General features: G+C 44.4%; 1 protein-coding gene across 1 annotated transcript in view; it reads right to left on the reverse strand.

Annotated features, from left to right (window-relative positions):
- IL17RD (interleukin 17 receptor D) overlaps positions 1 to 22,570 on the reverse strand; it is a 71,151-nt gene that overhangs the window by 21,802 nt on the left and 26,779 nt on the right. Inside the window, exons 2-3 of the mRNA XM_047777350.1 lie at positions 5,081 to 5,138; positions 608 to 733 (exon numbers count right to left, since the gene is read on the reverse strand). Coding sequence (XP_047633306.1) covers positions 608 to 733; positions 5,081 to 5,138 — 184 coding nt within the window. The remainder of the gene's footprint in view (positions 1 to 607; positions 734 to 5,080; positions 5,139 to 22,570) is intronic.

Raw genomic sequence — 22,570 nt, forward strand, 5'->3', positions numbered from 1 at the left:
AATTCAAGGAGACTCAACCCTCAACTAATTCAGCCAGATAATGTGGGTTTTCTTTTTTCTGCTTTTTTAGTTTGGGTTTTGTTTTGTTTTGAGCCAACACAGATTAAACACAAATTCAATTAGTTATCAGCATTTAAAATTTGTTGATTTCCATGATTTCTCACAAAAACTGGGATTTCCCTGAAAAAAAAAAAATCAGGAAATGTGCCAATGCTGGGCCTGCACATCTCTGTGTGGCCACAAAGATCACTGATGCAGGATGCTGAAGCCATTACATCTTTGGATAGGCCACCCGTCCCCCAACTCCTGCTGAGACACAGAGGCCAAGGCCTCAGCACCATTTATCACTCACACATCATTATTTTTCAAACCTACATTACCTCTCGTTAACAGCCAAGGGAGCAAAAAGACAGCTGTGTGGTAGTTACAGCATGGAGCTGCATGCATGCACAGCAGGAGGATGCAACCAAGTAGGTTGCACGTCTCTGCCCAAGCACAGCTAGGCTCAGGTCAAGACCTACTGGCCCCCGGGGGCTGTCACACCTGGGACCCCTATACTGGCACCATCTACTCAGCCACTGTGGTAGACTCCATTATGACCACTTACCGAGGGCCCCTGGGGACCAGAGAATGGTGACTGCCACTTGGTCGTGGCAGGCGTACTGACTGATGGTGATATTCTGGGCGTCGGCGATCACATGCTTCCCCATGGGACTCAAGTAAGTGGTGCAGTCTAGAGAGTTGGGAGAACGAGAACAGTTTGACTTAAACATTTTTTTACTTTCCAAGTTCATCTTCTCAAATTACATGGAGCATGTCTGGAGGTGGCCAAATTCATGCTGTTTAAAGATGCTTGTCTCCAAACCCAAAGATAACTTTAAAGGTTAGACTTTTGGAAAACTATAGGATATTGCAGTGGGGTTTATCGGTAACACCACCTCTACCCCGGAGTTAAACTCCAGGACAGTGGTAGGAGGGTTATGTAAGGTCTGGCGTTTGTATGTGTAGCAGGCATTAACGTTATTTTTTCCTACCATGATGTTTTATCTAGATCACTAATAATTTACATCAGTTAAATTAGTTTTAGAGAATGATCTGAAGTGAAACAATGTCTAATTAATCTGGGGGTTGTTTTCAGAAGAGAGTAAGATGAATGGGGAAAAGGAGCTAATATGAGGATGTGACTTCATAGGGGGGTGATCCCAGCCAGACTGTTAAAGAATCCAGTTAGGAGCTGTCAAAGGGACTGAGTGATAAACAGAGCACCTTTAATGTGAACGAGCATGTCACAGGTAAAACTTTTGTTCCCAAACACCACCTCATCAAAGATACCAACAACACCTACCAAATCCAAACAGTCCCACATTGCTCAAGAAAGAAAAACCACTGGATTCTTTGATTTTGTGTGAGGCCATTACTCACTGCCACTCACCAACGCAACCATGACCACATGAGCAGCTGCAACACCTGGTATTGCTAAGTATACTTTCAAAGTCTGCAAGATCCTAAAAGCTGCCAGAAGCTTCCCGCCAGGCGGGAACCTCAGAGGATAGCTGCAGGCTGTTTTGGTCGGTCACTCCTACAGGGAGAACCGCCAGCCATCCCTACAGATACCAACTCGTAATTCTTTTTTTGCTGCACCTGTGACCTGTGGAAGTTCCCAGGCTAGGAATTGAACCTGTGCCACAGTGACAATGCCAGATGCTTAACCTGCTGCACCACAAGGGAACTCCACCAACTCATAATTCTTTTTTTGTGTGTGTCTTTTTTATTAGGGACTCGCCGAAGCACATGGAAGTTTCCGGGCTAGGGGTCGAATCAGAGCCACAGCTGCTAGCCTACACCACACACAGCAACTTGGGATCCAAGCCACATGTGCGACCTACACCACAGCTCACGGCAACGCCAGATCCTTAACCCACTGAGCGAGGCCAGGGATTGAACTCACAACCTCATGGTTCCTAGTCAAATTCATTAACCAGTAAGCCATGACGGGAACTCCACATTTCCCATTTTTATGACTAAAAATGTTCACTAGATATTTGAAAAATCACAAGAGAGTATAAGAAAAGTGTAAAAGTCATCCATAATCTCCCACCACACAGAAGTAACTGTTAATGTCTAACTGATACCCTTACAAGCCTTTGAACGTGCACATAATTTTCCTTCTTTTAAAATGTCTTATTAGAGAACAACACACATGCTCTAAAATGCGCCCCCCTTCTCTTTGCAACTCCATCTTCCACTCTGCTTTGTGTCCTGCTTTTTTGCTTAACCTGCTACAGAAGGCATATTCTCTTCTGTGAATTCCACCCACTTCAAAAACAGCGTACATTTCAGTATTACTTCTTTAGAAAAGATGTTAATAATTAATAAAACTGAATTCCACTTCTAATGAAAATTCACTCTCAAAGCACTCAACATATGTTCTCTGGGTACAGAAGAGAACTTCAGAATGGGAAAAAAAAAACATTTTTAAACATCTGGTTTAACACCCACATTGAACAAACGAGGAAACTTGTAACAAGAGAGAGTGTGTGGGTGACTTGGAATGCCACCAGTGACTGGCCCAGGGTCAGGGCAGAAAGCAACCTCAGATTGTCATTCCATCCTTGGCACAAATGACTAAATCAGTTCTGAATCAAAAGTATTCAGCCTGCAAAAATCTGGCTGAGACCGACCAGCTTCCCAATATAAAAAAGACAAGATCCCACTGTGCTTGTAAAGTTCAAGTATTTTCATTTATTGAGGTCTATTAATGAAAGAAAACCTTTGACTTAAATGGCTTTATGAAAAGATGCATGGACAAGAATCAATCATGGCTTTTCTTCCCTTTGTTCATTCCTAATACCAAAATCAGCACTCTGGGTTTCCGTAAATGCAATTATGTAAATATAAGTCTACGAATTAAGAAAATGTATTACAATCTCTTTAGGCATTACCTCCTTAGAGCCTGAAGAAGAAAAGGAGAAATGCAGCATCAAAGGAGGAAAGGAGATCTGGGAAAGCTGATTCTGACTGAAAGGCAAGACATTTTCTTTCTTCGTGTTAAATGGCAAGGAATAGAAAAACAAGATTTTTGTAGTTTAATACTTTTGGCGAAAACTTGGTCATTGGTTCTTAGCTATTTCAAACAGAACTAGTAACCAGTCAACCAAGCAATAACAGGAACTTCTTTGTGGGAGAAAGAAATTATCTTTTTCAATGGAAAACAATGACTAAGTTTTTTGCACAGCCTGGATCCAATTATTAGCAACTCTAAGGTTTTGGGTTCCGGTTACAAAAAAATTATGCCCAAATGACATTTGGCCAAAATGCAACCTAGCTTCAGATGCCTCAGGAGTCAAGTTGTGAATTAAAGTCTAATTAAATGCTGAAGAATTAAAAAAGAAAATAACGACCAAGAGACAGGCAGAGGCATGTAGGCCAAGTTCTAGTCCCATGAAGAAAACATTAAGGTACTTTTAAGTTTTACAGGTATAGATCCTCTTTCACAAAACCCCATATTAAATTAGAGATGCAAATACTTGTTTGCAGCTGACCGGAAAATTCTGAACTCTTGAATGTAATACAAGACCTACCAGAACCAAGAACATATATTAGAAATTAACTTTCTAACCTAAAGAAATATCCCTTACACATGTCTTTACTTAGCTGAATTAAGTATCATGGACTTGCAAATCTTTCATTAGCATCACAGCATTTACCCAGAACACGCACATCACGAATGTGGAATGTCTAAGTTTCCCATGTAAGTTCTCACCAGTTAGCTTGAAGTACCCATGTTAGCAACTGTGGACATGAACCTGACATACATATTTGTATCTTTTAATTGTCGATTGCACACATGACCTCAGAAATCCTGCTTTAGCAGTGATTATTCCAGAGGCCTCAATAACTTTCCCCAAGAGATGAATCAAATGTCAGGAGTCACTAAATATGAATCAAACTCCTTGTCAACATTTTTACTTATGAAGTATGGCTCAGAAGACTAAAATGCACATAATTCTATATAATTACCTCTAGAGCATGAAAGCAGATGCTTGGGGGCAGAGTTCTATATACTTAATCAGAAAAAGCATCCCTACCTGCCATGACGAAACTATTCAGCCAGAAAAAGTCACGCTTCCTTGAAAGAAAGGGCTCCCAAAGTGCTTCGATTCCACTCCAGTTGGAATGACTTCTATTACTGAGGGCACACTAACAGCCAGCTCCTGAGATAAGTAGTTCTAAGTGTTACTTCATTTAAGCCTCAAAATGATGCCAAGAAGAAGCTAATCTTTATTTTACATGATGAGAAAACTAAAGTTTGGAGAAGCAAAGTCACCTGCCATAGTTGAGCTGATAAGTGGGCCTAGGTCAAAGATGGCCAACTAGAGACTCCTGGGCCAATGTGGGACACAGATTCATGTGGCCCACTCTGTTTGTGAAAAAGTCTAAATAAACGCCAATATTTAAAAGAAGAAATGTTCAAGAGTTTCCTGGTGGCAGAGCAGGTTAAGGATCTGGCGTGGTCACAGCTGTGCCACAGGTTCATTCCCTGGCCTGGGAACTTGTGCATGCTGCAGGTGTAGCAAAAAAAGTTCATACCAAAAAAAAAAAAAGGCAAATTTCCCACTCTTCTTGGAAATCCATCTGGCTGGTTGTGCTCTAGGGGGATTTCTCAAGGCCACACCAAGCTGGAATAGAGAAGCTAGTGCTCCTTTAAGACTAGACATTGGCTACCTAGTTTGCCACAGCCCCTACCTCTCCCAAGCATCCTGCACCTTGATTCATTTGTTCCCTGCTGGGCCCTAAAGGCATCTGTGTTTTTCTTAAGGATGAGTCCTGAGGAAATCAGGGGAGGTCTCCATACACAGTTTCTCTGAACACTAAGCAGGACAAGTGACCCATTCAAGCTCCAAAATACTTGGGTGGTTTAATTGAGACTAAGGTGCTTTAGCTCTGTTGACAAACCTGAGCAAGTTCAGAAAATCCCTCAACTCCAGGACCTGCCATGTCCTTGATTAGCCATGACTGTGCAATAAGCTTGAGATCACGGAAAGGGCTCCATTCTTCAGCAGTCAAGCCATTTACTTACTGTCATATCTGAAGGTGATGTTGTGCAGCCCACTGTTTCTGCTGGCCGGCCCCACTCCCTGTGGGAAAACAGGAGAACATGAGGAAGAGTGAAGCCAATTTGCTTTTCCAGCACAGATCTCCACAGAGTCAAAGGACACACATGACCACAGATAGCCAGGGTCATGCCAGGGGCCGAGCAACCTCCCTGCCCTTTGTGTCCCTCTGTCCCCCCCAGCTCAGGAGACTCCTAATAGCCAGGTCACAGGGACCAGGAACACTCAATTCCCCTAAAACAATAGGAGCAGGCTGTTCTGTGTTTGGGGGTTAAATAATAATTCATTAACAATAAAGTTGGGAGAGAGAGACCATGAGCTGCCAGCTGGAGCCCTTCCAGTTGGATCCACATTGAGCAATGATTGGTTATAAAACTCGCCTACCAGACACTCTCGTCCAAAAGTCCTATTAAGTCACGACAGATAGGCAATTCCTCGAGTATACAGAAACAGGTTTTTCATTCCAAGACCAAGAATGAGTGTGGGAATAAGCTGCTACTTTTAATGAGAAAATTCTTCACTGCGTCCATACCTATGCTTGGAGTATAGAGGGTGGGTCATAAAAGAAAAAGAAAAGACTTTAAAAGGTCTAACTCTAACTCTTAGGGATGTGGCCGTTAGCCATCTGCACTCTTAATAGCAGGGATAACAGCTCCACCAGACTTCCCACTTTAATTACAGCATCCACAGAGGGAGCCCCGGAATCCTCCTGCTGGCCCCGCCTTTTCCTGACCCACCACTTATCCACCATGGGAAAGAGCAGCTCAAGATCTCCTGACTCTGGTTTAACTGTTTCTGTAATAATCTGCAAATGTGCCATTCAGCGTTAATTGTAGAATTCTCCCCCAAAATTTTAATGCTGAAATGTTAAATGATGGGAAAACATTCAAACCACACAGCTAAAGGGCATACTGGAGAAAACCATATGCTGGCGGTCTGGTATTTAATCGGCAATTGTTACACTGAGACACAATGTGCAAAACACTTCTGATGGAGCCTAGGGTCTCAGGCCACAACCCCAGCACATCCATATGCTACAGGCATGTTCACGCTGCTTATCCTGAAGCCAGGCACACCCACTGAAATTGTATCCTGAAGCTCAGATAAACATGGACCTTGGGAAAGCACAGCTGTGCAGAAAGGGATGGACACACATCATTCTATTTAAAGGGAGGAATAAGCAGTAAGAAAAAAAGCTAAATCAACATGGTGTACTAGCCTACAATCTACTGGGGTTCCACTCCCCTCCTTCCTGATTCGCCTTCCTTCTCCAGCTTTCATCCTTCCATCCTCCTTTCCGCACATACACACTGAGTCCAGAATTCCTCACCTGAACTCAAACACTCTGGAAAGTGTTACTACCTTACTAAAATCCTAAATAACTCCATAACTCCTTAGGGATGAGGCCAGTCTGTGTAGCTAGAGGATGCCCAACTTACAAATGGCCACGACTAGAGTGACACAACAAGCAGGGGACCAGGAAGGAGGCAATACCCTCAAAACCCCTTGGGAAAGCCCAAGCCAATCCAAGCCACAGCCTTTCCTCCCATATAAACTCCCAGAACAAAAATTCAGTGGCATAATGAGCCAAGCATTATGCTAGGCACAGTGGTGACCAAAACAGCCACTATCCCTGCCTTTGGGAGCCAAGGAACTCATTCAAAGAAGAGTATCTGAGTGTGTGGATCACATGCAGGGCATATAGACAAATTTCAAATCACTCCTTGGCCCTCCAAGAACTCTCAGTGTAGATGGCATACAAGGACTAGGTAGTGAGGGTGAAAGGGCCAGCCATAAATAAGCACACGGTGTATGAAATGCCACTGACAGTACTTGAATAAGGATAAAACAAGGACAAGGACAACACGTACCAAAAGTTTAAAAGAGGGAAGGATAACTGGGCTAGAATGGAGAGGAAAGGGGTGCATCAGAGGAGGGCAACAAAAATGCAATCCAGGGGCCAAGGTCAGTACCTTAATCCTTCACCCTCTAGCTAGGACCAAAGGCAAACCACTTCAGCCACTGGGTCTGAGTCTCCTCAACTTTTCATGAAAAGATAATCTGCAGGACTTTCCTCTGAGAAGGGAGCCTGAAGAGGACCACATGAAGCCATTCGGAGGAAGAACTTTTCAAAAAGGAACTGCATTCCATTTAACAGTAGTCTCCGAGGCACATAGGAGTCTCATGACCAATTACTTGACTTATAAGACTGTGTCAGCTTGTCATTTTGTTCTATTTCTCCTTATATTTCTATTGCACTATGCTTTTTAACAGATATTCATTGGGCACTTGCCATGAATGCATTGTGGAAAAAAGCCCAAGACAGTGAGAGATGCTGTATCCTGCATACAAGAACCTACATCCTCCAAATAAGGTCTTTGGATGTATATGGGGCTGCTCAGAGGCAGGCCCAGTGAACTGGCCTCAAAAGACAGTTCGGCTTGCCTGTGGTGTCCATTCTCCAATGACTGAGCATCCCGTCTGCCTTCATCCAAGCCCTAAAGGGCTGGGCACTCAACCATGAAACAGAGCTGGGTCCTAACTTTACAGGGCTCAGTGCACCAAAGTAATCTCCTAATGTGCTCATCTGCCCTCATTCCTCAGTCCTGGCCCTCCTAGAGCATTCTTGATGTGGTCCCCGCCAAGCTTCTCAAGCCCCCCTCTCCCAGCCTTTCGGAATGCTTTTCCATGGCCTTGGGGCCTGCTCTACCTCAGTCTGGCACCTCTCGCACAGTGTTGCCTGACACATTAGCCTGCCTGCACACTCACTTGATGCGAGCACAGTGATCATCCCCACAATTTGACTGGCATGGCAATTCTGTGGATGTAGATACAAAATGGTAATCCCAATTCCACAGAACACCAGAGACCAAAAGACCCTGTGACCATCCAAGGCTGCTCTTGGAGCTTGGAAATAAGAGGCACCATCATGGACACGGGCACTGTAAAAACCTTTCACTCTTGGAAGTTGTCAAGTGCACAGCCTCAGACAGATGCGCCATGAAGGCGGTCCTCAGATAACACCCAAATAATGCTTCAGGAGTTCCTGTTGTGGCTCAGCAGTAACAACCGATTCGTATCTTTGAGGACTCAGGTTCGATCCCTGGCCCTGCTCAGTGGGTTGAGGATCCGGCATTGCCACAGATGCAGCTCATATCCTACATTGCTGTGGCTGTGGCGTAGGCCTGCTGCTGCAGCTCTGATTTGACCCCTAGCCTGGGAGCTTCCATATGCCATAGGTACAGCCCTAAAAAGACAAAAAGTAAAATAATGCTTCAGCTGTTCCAGAGTCCTCAGAAACCACCTGAGAAACAGTGTGCTGGAGCTGGCCCACAGAGCACTGGTGTTCTTTACACTTTGTGGTAGACAGAATAACAAACCTCCCCCCAAACATGTCCACATCACAATCCCAGAACCTGTTAATGTTATTTTACATAACAAAGGGGCTATGCAACTAAGTGGACCGATCTTGAGATGGGGAGAGTATTCTGAATTATATGAAGATCAGCATCAGAGGACATATGACAGTGGAAACAGAACAGAGACAGAGAGTCAGGGAGATGGAGACAGGCTTTAATTTACTGATGCTACACTACTGATTTTGAAGATGGAGGAAGAAGGAGCTGATAGACTGAGAAATGCAATCAGCCTCTAGATGCTGGAAAAGGCAAGGAACGGATTCTCCCCTAGAGCATCCAGAAGGGGCCAACCCTACCAACATCTTGATATTAACCCCAAAAGATTCATTTTGTAATTCTATTGTCCGGAACTATAAGATATGTGGCAAAACTATAATTCAAAAAAATACATGCACCCCTATGTTCTTAGCAGCACTATTCACAACAGCCAAGACATGGAAACAACCTAAATTGTCCATCAACTGATGAATGGATTAAGAAGATGTGGTACATATCTACAAAGGAATACTACTCAGCCATAAAAAAGAATGAAATAATGCCATCTGCAGCAACATGGATAGAACTAGAGATTCTTATACTAAGTGAAGTAAGTCAGAAAGAAAAAGACAAATACCATATGATATCACATATGTGGAATCTAAAATGTGGCACAAATGCATCTAACTACAACAACAGAAATAGACTCACAGACATAGAGAACAGACTTGTAGTTGCCAAGGCAGTGGGGGGAGGGGCTGGGAAGGACTAGGAATTTGGGGTTGGTAGATGTAAACTATTCCATTTAGAATGGATATGCAATGAGGTCATATAATATAGCACAGGGAACTATATCCAATCTTTTAAGATAGATCATGATGGAAAATAATATTAAAAAAGAATATATATTTATATATATAATTGAGTCACTTTGCTATCCAAGACAAATTGGCACATTGTAAATCAACCATACTTCAATAAAATATAACTATAATAAATTTGTGCTGTTTTAAGCCACTACATTGGTGATAATTTTTTTATTACAGCAGAAATTGAAAGTTAATACACACTGACATAATTTCTGCTGCCATGTGGATGAAATGCATCTCAACATCACACACACACACACGACTCGTGCTGTCCTCTTTCCCACACCCAAAGCAGACTGATCACTTGACACTGCACTCTTTCCCACCTCATTTTAGGTAGACATGGAACACTGATCTATCAGAGCTGCTGCTTTAGATTTTGCCATCCTAGATAGAGGTTCCTATGGGCTATGCTAGGGCTTATCTGGAGTAGAAGCATGGTTAAAGAGAATGGGTTTGGGGTTGCCAGATGTGTGTTCAAATCTCCCCCTTTTCAGCTGTGTGACCTTGGGCAAGCTTCTAAACCTTTCTGAGCCTCATTTCCCAAAGCTATAAAGTGTGTGAATCAAGCTTCCTGGAGAAGATTGGTATGGGAACCATGTGAGAGGACTGATAGTTATCAGGTGCTCTGCACTGTGTCTGGCACATATTGAAATGGTTATTTCACAGGCAGTAATGGTTATGTCACCATTCCTGGGAAGATTCCTGCCCTAACCAAGACAGTGAGAGTTGTGCTCCAAGGGGATATGAGAGGTAGAAAAGGGAATGCTCACAGGAAGTGGCATCTCCAGGTGTGATCTGCTTCCAGCATCCAGATCTTGGGGCTACTGGGGGAGAAGAAGCAGCTGTGCAGGTCAGGGCAAGATGGCAGAAGGCACCAACTAGTAGACCAAGGGCTATGTGCTGCCTTTGGTCTGGTGGGAACTGGGCCGCCCAGTGACTGCGGCTCTGTAAAGTGCTTGGTTGAACCAGATGGGTAGAAACTCAAGGCAAAGCAAACCAAGGCAGTACCCACAGTCCTGGGCCTGGCACACAGCCCTTGATTAAATACTAGTTTCTTTCAGAATGAAGAGATGCATAATTAAGCAGGTAATACATCCAGGGAACACAGGAGGGCCTAGCTTGCTGTGAAAGGGTGACATATGGGCTTAGAATCAGGACCCACCATAAGAGAACAGAGAAGGCAACTTACGGAGCTGGTCACTGGCTTCTGAAGCCAGGGAACAATTCCAAGCTTTTACCTATTACCCCCATTTTGATATTTAATGGGCTGATAGTTAAGAATACTTGTTTGCAGCCTGTGACTTAAAAATGGCAATGCCGTGGCCTCAGGGTGTCACATTCTTAGTTAATTAACCACCCCCACTTGCTGCGCTAGGCAGCCTTTAATTTGTTCCAATAGATGCTACGGCAGCAAGCCCCAGGTGCTGGGAGCTGTGAACACTGGATGGTTAGCAAGGAAGGAAGCAGCAAATGGAGACATAATGGAGAAAACATCTTTCACTCTGGAAGGGGGAGGGCAGGATCACCCTCAAGTGCTCTAAAGGAATAAAATTCAAAAGGTAAAACCCCACACCACCCTCCACCCATATGGCAGCGAAGAAAAGGCCAGGACACAAAGACAGCCATGGGGTGGGGTCCCACCCCAGCAGCCAGCCACCACCAGAGGGGCCATCAATTTCCTAAGGGGCCCTGTGAAGACACCAGCTTCCCAGAGCAATGTCTCCAATCCAGCTCCACAACAGCCTAATTGCCATTTTGAAAAAGGACTGTGCTAATTACAGTCAGCCCTTTCCCCTGGAAGGTAGGCCAAACTGTGAGGCCTACACAAGACTGCTTTCAGATCAATTAAGGAAACTTCAGAAAGCTAGTAGAGTTTTAGTGAACTGAGTTTGGGTAAAAATTTACATAAGTGCATTTGTCAGAAAGGACTGGGAAAAAAAAAAAAAGGCACACTGATCAGGTAACTACTTGAAATTGTGGGCAACTCCAAGGTCCCACTTTCCATCACAATTTCTCCATCCTGAGTTTCCTACGTGTCAATGGTATTAAAAAACATAGCAGATAGGAGTTTCCGCTGTGGCGCAATGGGATTGGCAGCATCTTGGGAGCTCTGGAACACAGGTTCGATCCCCAGCCTGGCATGGTGGGTTAAGGATCCGGTGTTGGTACAGCTGTGGCTCAGGCTGGAAGTGAAGCTTGGATGAGATCCCTGGCCCAGGAATTCCATATGCCAAGCCCCTCTCCCCCAAAAAAAGATAGCAGAGAGCTTGGTGGTGAGGCTTAAAATGCACAAGGGCACTGATGTTTTTGCCTATGACCACTGAACATCATGAGGGCAAGGGGCGGAACGTGGGGTCAATTTACATCATGTGGACTCAGATAGTTTCATAAATGAAGACAGATCCAACTACATTCAAACCTTAAAAAAAAAAAAAAAAAAGAGCAAAGGCCAAGAAGCCCCAGGTGATGTAAGTCGAGGAGAATGCTGGCAAACCCAAAACACAAGGCAAATAACTCGCAAAGCCAGCGGGCCCAGATCTACCTATTCAAGATATTCACTCTTCATTCCTGGGAACTGTTCTCTCTCAATCTAGAAGCAACCAACTTCATACACGACGGGTGCCAGCCGGCTGAATGCTTTGGGAAGGTGAGATCGTGGGTGTCTGTTGGGGAGCACACGAGCTCCAGGGAGTGCCGGTGTGTTCCCACCAGCAATTACCACGTTGGCCTGAAAAGACCCAGAGATCTTAAGCTAATTAGAGAGATTTGCTTGAGGAGGTAGGAAATCACTATTCCAAAGCATCGCCTGTGCACCAGACCAAAGCCGTAATCATGATTCATCTCTGACATGTTGCTAATCATCACACACATGTTCCTAATTTCACGCTCCCCAAAGGAAAGCTGAAGGGACAATTGTTTCTGAGCTCTAACACGGAGCCAACCTATGCCAAGTTACCATGTGTCCTGCTTATCAAAATGAAAGCTCTAGTTTTCATCTAAGTCTTTTCACTGTTTCACCCCTCCTCCACCTCCACCTTCTAAGGAAATCCATTCACTAAAGGCAAAGATGTGGTAGGGCGTTTATACGAGTCGTTTCTCAGTAATTTTCCTTTTCTTTCTTTTTTTAAATTGAGATATAACTGACACAGTACACTGTGTAAGTTTTAAGGTGTACAATGCATTGATTGGGTACATTTATGTATTACAATGTGATAGCAACTTTTCTAAACGGTGGTGACCTAAATAGAATTTAATACATTTTAATATACCCTTGCCTGCTGCAGACTTTGATTTTCTGATTGCTTTGCCATTGGAACATGCACATGCAGTTAAAGCCCAGATATCCACACACACACAAACACACACTAACTTTCTCTGTGTTTAAAAACAAAACAAGGCTCTGTAGATGCCTTGATGTGCACAAAGCAAAAGCCCAAGTATTTTTTCCAATGAGTCTGTTAAGGATCTGGGCTGTGTGTTCTCTCATGGCTGATACTTGCAAAAATAGACAGGATTGTTCCATTTTTCCAATTCTCAAAACGTTAAAAGCAAGCTATAAAACATGCTTCTGGATGGAGAGCCAGGCCTTTCCCCTCTGCTGCACACACCACTCCCATCCACGCAAATGAGAACCGCATGTTAAAGACCTGGCATCTTTAAGGTAACAGTCAACTCATCTGCAGTTTCAAAAGCACACACAGACAACTCACACACACAGATTAAATTGTTTTTCTGTAAATACTGGGTATGAAGAGGAAGCAAACAACCAAACCACCTGAGCGTAGACCCAAGCAACTCAGCTACTGGCTCGCTCTCACTTTACTATGAAAGGCAGTTACAAAGACTTTGCTCCTGAAGCCGAGAAAGTAGAGGGCAAAACAGTGATTAGACAATAGAGGAAAACTTAAAGCTATAAACATGATTGTTATGCCTAAGCTCAGAGGAAATGTTCAGATCAAAATAAAACTACTAATAAAAAGCCTTAGGACCACACAGAGAGCGTGCACTGAATTGTGCTGACTTCAAATACTGTTTCCGAGGCCCAGGGATGGAGTCTCCAAATACTGTATCACATCTGGAATTCTGCTTTTATAGCACAAATGCCTGCAGAAATGGGGGATTGTGATGTTGCCATAGGGACCCAGCCTCCTCCAGCCAGGCAGGTCCCCAGCATGCCCCACACATGTGCTTCCTTCAAGGTGGATTTCACATTTTGGAAATTATGGAAGGCTGCCCTTTTGGGTTTTAGTGCTAATCGAAACATCACAGGCTACGCTATAAAGCAAGGTGACCCCTTCTGTCAGCCTATTATTTCTGTCCACATGGTGGTATTGGACAGAAAAATCTCCTTAAAATAACGGAAGGAAGCAGCAAGTCAACATTAGACCCCTTTTCAAAAGTTACTTGTGGCTTTCCCCTCTTCCCAGCCTTCAAGCATCTTTTTAAAATGCTTCTGTCTCTGGCTGCAAATATCCAGCTCAGTCAACCAGTGCTCAGGGCCGCCTCTCATTGCTGCCATTGGGGGGGATCAGGCTCAGGCTCTGGCTCCCAGGCTGCTTGGCCATGGCCGGAAATGAGCCATCCCGGCAGTGCTACTGCCAAGGCAAGGGGACTTTACTTTTAATTGTTGATGAACCCCTTGCTGTTAAGGGGAAAGAGTTTCAAGAACCCCTTGGAGAATCCTGTGAGAAACACTCCTCATCTGATTTCCCCCAGAAACATTTCTTACACAATTTCAGGGCATCACCAGAGCTCCTGTGGAGGCCACTGAGCGCTTTACAGGCCCTGGTCCAAAGCCACGTTTAGACACAAAGAATCCAGAGACTCCACTTAGAAATGAGGGGGTGTATCTTGGCTTCCCGCTTCCCTGGGATGCAACCCCTCCACACACACACACACACACACACAAAACCCTCCTTGGGTGCTGGCAGTACCTTCCCTCCCTCCTCATCCTGCCATAGTCCTTACCTCCCTAGGACCCCAACTGCCTCAAAACAGCGGTAAAGACCCTCATCTCTCTTTTCCCTAGGAGCATTCTCCTGTTAGTTTCAATAAGAATGTTCCAAGTCAAGGTATCAGTGAACCTTCTAATACATATCTATTTTTTTTTTTTTTTTTTGCAAACTCTGGTCTTTCTCAGAGTTCCTGGGGGAGGGGAAGGGAATCAGCCCACCCAGAGGTTAAGCAATAGTCACCAAGCCCCTTGGGCAGATTGAGGAAACTCAGGCCTCCTAGTTCTCAGCCTTGTGACCTCCTGATTGAAGCAGTTCCATCTATCTCCTAGATATTAGATACGACGTCCCCAATTGTCCCTGAGATGCAGCAAGGGAGAGGGAGAGGGGGAGAGAGAGGGACAGAGGGAGAGAGGGAGGGAAAGAGAGAGAGAGAAAGCACCCTGCCACAGAGGGAAGAAAAAAAAGCACTAGGAACGCAGCAGCGCAGCTCCAGGTGTTAACACTTAGCGCATCCTGCCCAGCCCCCTCCAGCTTGAGGCCGGCCGCCGGGGAGCCGGACACAGCAATTAGGCCCTTCCCGGGCTGGGCGCCTTTGTCCCCTTGCTAACATCATTAGTGTCTGACTTCCTGTGCACAACGGGGGCCTCCCGGGGGGCAATCGCCGGCTGACCGGGGCAGGGCATTAGACTTCCTTTGTCAAAGACCCTCAAATGTTAACAAGCTTGTGAACAAGCTTCTCCTCCGCCCCCCACCTCAGCCACTCCTCTGACCCACCAAACACCCTGGGACACTTCTCTGCCTTCTCAATTCTCCCAACTTGGGGGAATCTGAGTTCCTTGAGAGCAATATCAAGTCTCCCTGTCGATTTCCTAGAGCCAGTCCCCATGCCAGGCACATTTGCTGAGTACCTGCTGGTTACCACCATCCTATCACTTGTCCTGCATTAATGAGACTGAAAATGACCAAACATGACGATGCTCAGACAACATGAGTACTGGGCCGTATCACCCAGCCCAGTGCCCCTCTAGGCACAGGTACCCAGTTCAAGTGTGCTCATGGGCTAATGTTCTAGATGGTTTCAAGCTGCATGTTGGATAATATCCTTAGGCTTTCAAACACTGATCAGATCTGAAAATGGGGATAGTGTGAGTTGTCATACAGCTGCAAGCCGAACCACTAAAAACCTCTCATTTATTTATTTATTTTGCTTTTCTCAGGGCATATGGAGGTTCCCAAGCCAGGGATCAAATTGGAGCTGTAGCCGCAGGCCTACACCACAGCCACAGCAAAGCCAGATCCAAGACGCATCTTCAACCTACACCCACAGCTCACGGCAATGCCGGATCCTTAACCCACTGAGCAAGGCCAGGGATCGAACCTGCGTCCTCATGGATGCTAGTCAGATTCGTTAACCACTGAGCCACAACAGGAACTCCAAAACCTCTCATTTATTTATCCCTCATCCTTCTCAACAAAGGGTCCCAGCTTTTTATTTGGGGACACAGATGTCTTGGAGAATTTGGTGAGAGCTGTGGCACACATGTATGCATGCAAATAAGTTGGCACACAGAACTTCAGGCTTCTGGACTCCTGAAATCCACCCAGGCTCTCACTTCCCTGCCTTTATCAATAGTTTCACACCAGGTCTACAGGAGTGGTTCAGTGACCCAAGGGAAACTCTGGCACTTAAAAAACAAAATCCAAATAGGGGAGGGAGGTGGCTGGAAATAAGAACTCAGTTTTAGGAGTTCCCGTTATGGCTCAGTGGTTAACGAATCCGACTAGGAATCATGAGGTTGTGGTTTCGATCCCTGGCCTTTCTCAGTGGGTTAAAGGATCTGGCTTTGCCGTGAGCTGTGGTGTAGGTCACAGATGCGGCTCGGATCCCGCGTTGCTGTGGCTGTGGTGTAGGCCGGCGGCTATAGCTCTGATTAGACCCCTAGCCTGGGAACCTCCATATGCCACAGGAGTGGCCCTAGAAAAGGCAAAAAGACCAAAAAAAAAAAACCCACAAAAAAACAAAGTAGGAACATAAAAGGCAACAACCATTTCTGCTGCGGAGCACATGAGCCCATTAAGAGAGGCTCTATCACTTTTTAGATCACAGGTGACAATGGTACGTCTAGAGTCAAGTCAGCTTCACTGAATCAAGTAAAAAACAAAAAACAAACTACAGTGTAGTTAATTCTTATTTCTTTTTTTTTTCTTTGCTGAATGGGAAGCAACATATTCCCGGTGTCCAGAGGATGGAGAGAACAGCTGAGTTTCTACTCCTCCTCAACTGTTTCTTCCAGTCTGTGGTGTTTGCTGCCAGCACACAAAATTAGGTTAGGTTTGGGGTTCATTCTTAAATATTTGTCCAAGAAACACTATGCAGGATAATCTAAAACTCCAGTTTTCCAAAATGAATAATCTATGACTTTGACTTCTGCTTCAGACAGCACAACGTACTCAAGCTTCAAAAATTAGATGCTGGTAACAGCAAAAAGACACTATTACTTCCATGGTGCTAAGTCCCTCACAAGTTTATTTTGATGAGCCCTACTAGTTTCAAAGAGTAAATCATTTCACCACTGGGTCTGATGGTTACCTTTGCCAAACTAATTTTTAAGTTGGGCAATCGGAAGGATATATTCAAACACTAACAATTCCTGCAACTTTAAGTCTCCCTACTTCTTGGATGGAAGCCAGCACTCTGCCCTTAAACTATTAGCAATAAATCCAGAAGACTCTCTTTCCCAATTTCCCAGTGATACCACATGGAATTTCCATTAAAGCACTCACTTGCAAACACACACACAATGACATACCAATTAAATCATTGTGTGATTTAGGCCAGGAAATAATTGCGTTTGCCAAAAAAACTATTCAGCTTTGTTTTCATTTCCTTGAACAGCTAAAATGTCATTCTAAAAAGGAGGGCAAAGAACAATGTAAAAATGAAGTATCAATGTCTTGGCCAATTTCAGATTTAGATAAATGTTCCTTGTGGGTGAAGGAGGCAGTACAGAGTTTTCAGGAATGAGGAGGGAACTACCTCTCCAAGGACTCCTGACATAAATTGCTAGAGAGAAGTAAATTAGCAAATTCCTAGGAGGCAGACAAGGCAAATGGAACACCGGGTAAGAGCACGCTTCCTTCCCAACCAAGTGGCCCTGGTGGTGGATTCCCACTCCTTCCACAGGGCTGAGGCAAGCAAATGGCGCACATAGCCCCTTCCTCCTTGACCTGTCAACACGAAGAAAGCGATACACCTTGTCCCCTTCACTAGCCTTCCCATGGAGAAGTGTTTACAAAAGCAAAACAACATAGTGGAAATAAATTAGAAGGCTGTAACATTTGATCATGAAGTTAGGGTGAAAGTCTTCCCAGAAAAAAATTAAAGCAGTGATTAGGTATTTTTAAGAAAACAGAATAAAAAGAGGGAGGTCTTAAGATCCTGGCTAAAATGATTTCAAACTGAGGAGTTCCTGTTGTGGCGCAGTGGTTAACGAATCCGACTAGGAACTATGAGGTTTCGGGTTCGATCCCAGGCCTCGCTCAGTGGGTTAAGGATCTGGTGTTGCCATGAGCTGTGGTGTAGGTTGCAGACATGGCTCGGATCCCCCGTTGCTGTGGCTGTAGTCTAGGCCGGCGGCTACAGCTCCAATTAGACCCCTAGCCTGAGAACCTCCATGTGCCGTGGGTGCTGGGTGCAGCCCTTTTAGGACAGGACAAAAAAAAAAATTCTCAAATTGAGAATGAAGAGCTGGGTGGACAGAAGGCCAAGCTATCAGGCTTTGTGGGGGCACAGAGATAGGGTGGTACTGAGGAGGCAGCCCCACAAGGGCACAGCTGGCCCAGGGCGAGGTGGGCAGAAGGTTGGGACAGGTACCAATTCACGGCTGTCACTTCCACTACTGCACCTGGGGTGGAATACTGAGGGGTTCTCAAAGAGAGAACCCTAATGTTGGGTTTCCAAGTTTCTGGGAAAATCATGGGCTTTTCTTACTTAAAGAGACTTTATTATTTTTGTAAATATTACAAGTTCAAGGCAAAGGAAATCTAAGTACTCAGAAGAATATGAAAATTCTCTCTAGACAACATGACTGTAAGGTACTTCAAAACTGTTCAGAGACTAGATCTTAAATGTTCTCACTACAAAAAAAGAAATGATAATTATATGACATGATAGAGGTGTCAGTTAAAGCTACTGTCAGTCAGACTACAATGTAAATGTATCAAATCGACCTTAAATGTACACAGTTATAAATCAATTATATCTCAATAAAAAGAAAAGCGTTCATAAACCTCTTCCCCTCCCCATCATTTTGAAGACTCTTCCAGATGATCTCTGTTGCATGTATCACATGGATTCTGACTCAGATATAAGTTAGATCCTAATATTTGTTCTAATAACCTCTACGAGCTAATGCAGTTCCTTTTGGGAGAGCCATGTGGGACCAATGCGATAAATAGCAGAAGATTCTATAAGGCAGTGAGAATTAGGGCCACTGGGCCAAATTCATTCCGAGGATCCAGGCAGCTCTAATGAGCCATCATTTCCATTATTAAAAAGTAGCACAGCGGGCCCTTTGCACCTGTTCTAAAGCCAGTTGTGTATGTAGAAAAGGCAACAGGGCAGATGCACGGAGAAAGCAATGCACACGCGTTGATATTCCAGTAGGATGCCTGCTGATGTGGGTATCCCAGATGCTGCTCTTCAGGGTAACCAAATTACTATGATTTATCCTGTATGTTTAAATGAAAATTACATAAATTTAGGGGATTTTAGATTAGTTGGCTGGTCTCATGTGAACTGCAAAATTAAAAGGGAAACTCTGGCAAATCCAGGAACCAGCTGACAGCATTTTGTCCTGCACGGTAATCATATTACAGCCGTGTGGAAACCTTGGAGAGCCAGCTCTTCAGAGATGGGGTGGCTGGCAGAACACCAGCGTGGGTAGATTCTACAGAGCAAGCTGAGGAGATAAAATAATACACTAACTGGAGTTCCCATCATGGCTCAGTGGTAACCCAACTAGTATCCATGAGGACTCTGGTTCGATCCCTGGCCTCGCTCAGTGGGTTAAGGATCTGGCATTGCCATGGGCTGTGGTGTAGGTCGCAGGTGCGGCTTGGATCTGTGGTGTGTAGGCTGGCAGCTCCAATTCAACCCCTAGCCTGGGAACCTCCATTTGCCTCAGGGGCAGCCCTAAAAAGATATAATAATAATAATAATTCACTAATAAAAACTGTAAACTCTATCTTGTGATTTGAATCATGACATATGTGTAAGCCTGAAGGAGAAAGAATGATTTCTGCCTCAAAAACTTAGCTCATGCCCCAGAATTCATTGGCAGATGTCTCCAGGGCTAAGGTGCTTTACAGTGGGAAGGCAATTTTGAGTGATAGAGAATAAGGCCCCTTTATGAGTTCACAATTTGTTTCCAAAAACAAAGGTGAAAGACATGAAATTAGAGTTAATAATGTTCGAATGCGCTAAGCTATGCAAGTGAGCTCCAAGTACTAGGAGCCCAGGGAAAAGGCAGTGAACAGAGGAAGGCTCCCTGAGACCAGAGAAGTGTCTTCACCCAGGAGTCACGTCTCTGGCTGGACCCCAGGGCGTGTCAAGCTTTGGGGTGGGTGGGGGTGGGATGAAGACCCTTTCAAGCAGATGCAGACACAGGAGCATGTGGGCACATGGTAAACATTCAGCAGAGAGCCCTTAGTCCTCAGGAATGATGTGGAGCCTCCCTCACCAGCCAGAAAGGACACTCCAGCTAGCTGGAGTAACTGACCCAACCCCCTCATCCCTTTCTTTCACTCATGACTGGCCTGAAAGGATGGGCGCCACGGGGATTGACAAGGGGACTGAGTTTCAAATGTGGTGCATCTTGGAGTTTGTTCAGCAAGACCTAAACAGAGTTGTCCTTATAGATGTGAGCACAGCCTGATGTGGCTGGCAGGAGTGCAGCAGGGTCTCTGATCTAGGCCAAGGTGGCAGTGGGCTAGGCTAGGGGTGGAGAAGAACAAAGAAATAGGCAGTAAAACAGTAGCTTCAAAAGATGAACCAAAAGGACCAGAGGGTTGAATCAAAGGGATGAGTCAGATCCCAGGGCCTGCAGACCAGAGGTGCCACTGATAAAAGAGAAAGGATTAGAGCTGGGGGTCTCATTATACTCACATCCTCTTATTTCCAAAACGGGCCTGACTCCCTGCCCCTAAAGCAGAGGGAAAGCGCTTAAGGAGGAAAGGGAGTCTGGATCACCAAACATGTCTAATTTTCACCTATCTTCCCTCAATGATGAAAAATGTCACTAATTTTTGGAATGAGTGCCAGAGATGCCCAAAGTGAGTCTGCATCACCATCTCTCTAATCTTAACCAGTCACTCCCTCCCGCCTTGATTTTCCTGTACACACTTAGGACAAAGCGTGCCATGCTCACAGGTGGACTCCACTAAAATACTAAAGACGGGAAGAAGACTCAGAAATAAAGACCCTTTGAACCCTATTACATTGTTGGTGGGAATGCAAATTGGTGCAGCCACTGTAGAAAACAGTACAGAGGTTCCTCAAAAAAAAAAAAAAAAAGTTACCACATGATCCAGCAACTCCACTTCTTGGCATTTATCTGGATAAAACTATAGTTGAAAAAGATACATGTAGCCCTTTGTTCATAAAAGCACTATTTTGGGGGGAGGGGGCAGGGACCATATCCACAGCATGCCTAAGTTCCCAGGCCAGGGATCAAACATGCACCACAGCATACCTGAGCCACAGCAGTAATAATGCCAGATCCTTAACCCATCAGGCCACCCAGGGAACTCCAAAGCACTATTCACAATAGCAAGACGTGGAAACAACCTCAATGCCCATTAACAAATGAATGGATAAAGAAGTTATGGTGTGTGTACACACACACAATGGAATACCACTCAGCCATAAAAAGAATGAAATAATGCCATTTGCAGCAATATAGATACACCTAGAGATTATCATACTAAGTGAAATAAATCAGAAAGAGAAAAACAAATACCATATGATATCACTTATATGTGGAATCTAAAATATGACACAAATGAACTTATCTACAAAACAAAAACAGACTCACAGACTTAGAGAACAGACTTGTCGTTGCCAAGGCAAGGGGGTAGGGGAGGGAAAGATGGGAATTTGAGATTAGCAGATGCAAACTATTATGTATAGAAAGGATAAACAAGTAGGTCCTACTGTATAGCACAGGAAACTACATTCAATATCCTGTAATAAACCATAATGGAAAAGAGTATGAAAAACAATGTATATATAACTGAATGACTTTGCTGTACAGCAGAAGTTAACACAACATTGTAAATCAACTACATTTCAATAAAAGAAAGAAAGAAAGAAAGGCCCTGTGTTAGCTTTTAACAATTCTTCATCAAAATTCCTAGGAGTTCCTGCTGTGGTGCAGTGGGTTTAGGAGCTGGTATTGTCACAGCTGTGGCTTGGATTTGAACCCTGGCCTGGAAACTTCTATACACCATTGGTGCAGTCATTAAAAAATATACGACCTTGACACAAATGGTCAGACACTGTGTGACTCCTCTTACATAAGGTACCTGTCAGTCAAATTCAGACAGTCAAATAAGGGGGTTGCCAGGGCTGGAGGAGGGGGAATGGGTTTAGACTTTCAATTTAGGAAGAAAAAATTCTGGAGATGATAGTGGTGATGCAAAACAATGTGAGTGTATTTAATACCTCTAAACTAAACATTTTAAAATGATTAAAATGGTAAATTTTATGCTATGTGTATTTCACTACAATTTTTTTAAAAAAGGAAGGAGCCACTGTGGTGCAGGTTTGATTGCTGGCCCAGGAACTTCCACATGCTGCAGGCGGGGCCAAAAAATAAAAATAGGAGTTCTCACTGTAGTGCAGTGGGTTAAGGATATGGTGTTGTCTCTATGGCGGCACTGGTTCAACCACCGGACCAGCACAATGGGTTAAGTGTTAGGCATTACCACAGCTGTGGCATAAGGTGCAGCTGTGGCTCAGATTCAATCCCTGGCCTGGAAACTTCCACATGTTGTGGGTGCAGCCAAAAATACATAAATAAATAAAATAAAAAATAAAAATTAAAGGGAATAAAACAACAAAAAGGGAAACTGAAGGATTTTGAGGAGGAAAGTAATTATAATAAATCAGTAATGCAGCCATGTTTGCAGGAAGGATTAGGAAAGTGGAAAACTAGAGCTCAGGAGGCCAGAGA

Source organism: Phacochoerus africanus, chromosome 1, assembly GCF_016906955.1.
Source record: "Phacochoerus africanus isolate WHEZ1 chromosome 1, ROS_Pafr_v1, whole genome shotgun sequence".
NCBI lineage: Eukaryota > Metazoa > Chordata > Mammalia > Artiodactyla > Suidae > Phacochoerus > Phacochoerus africanus.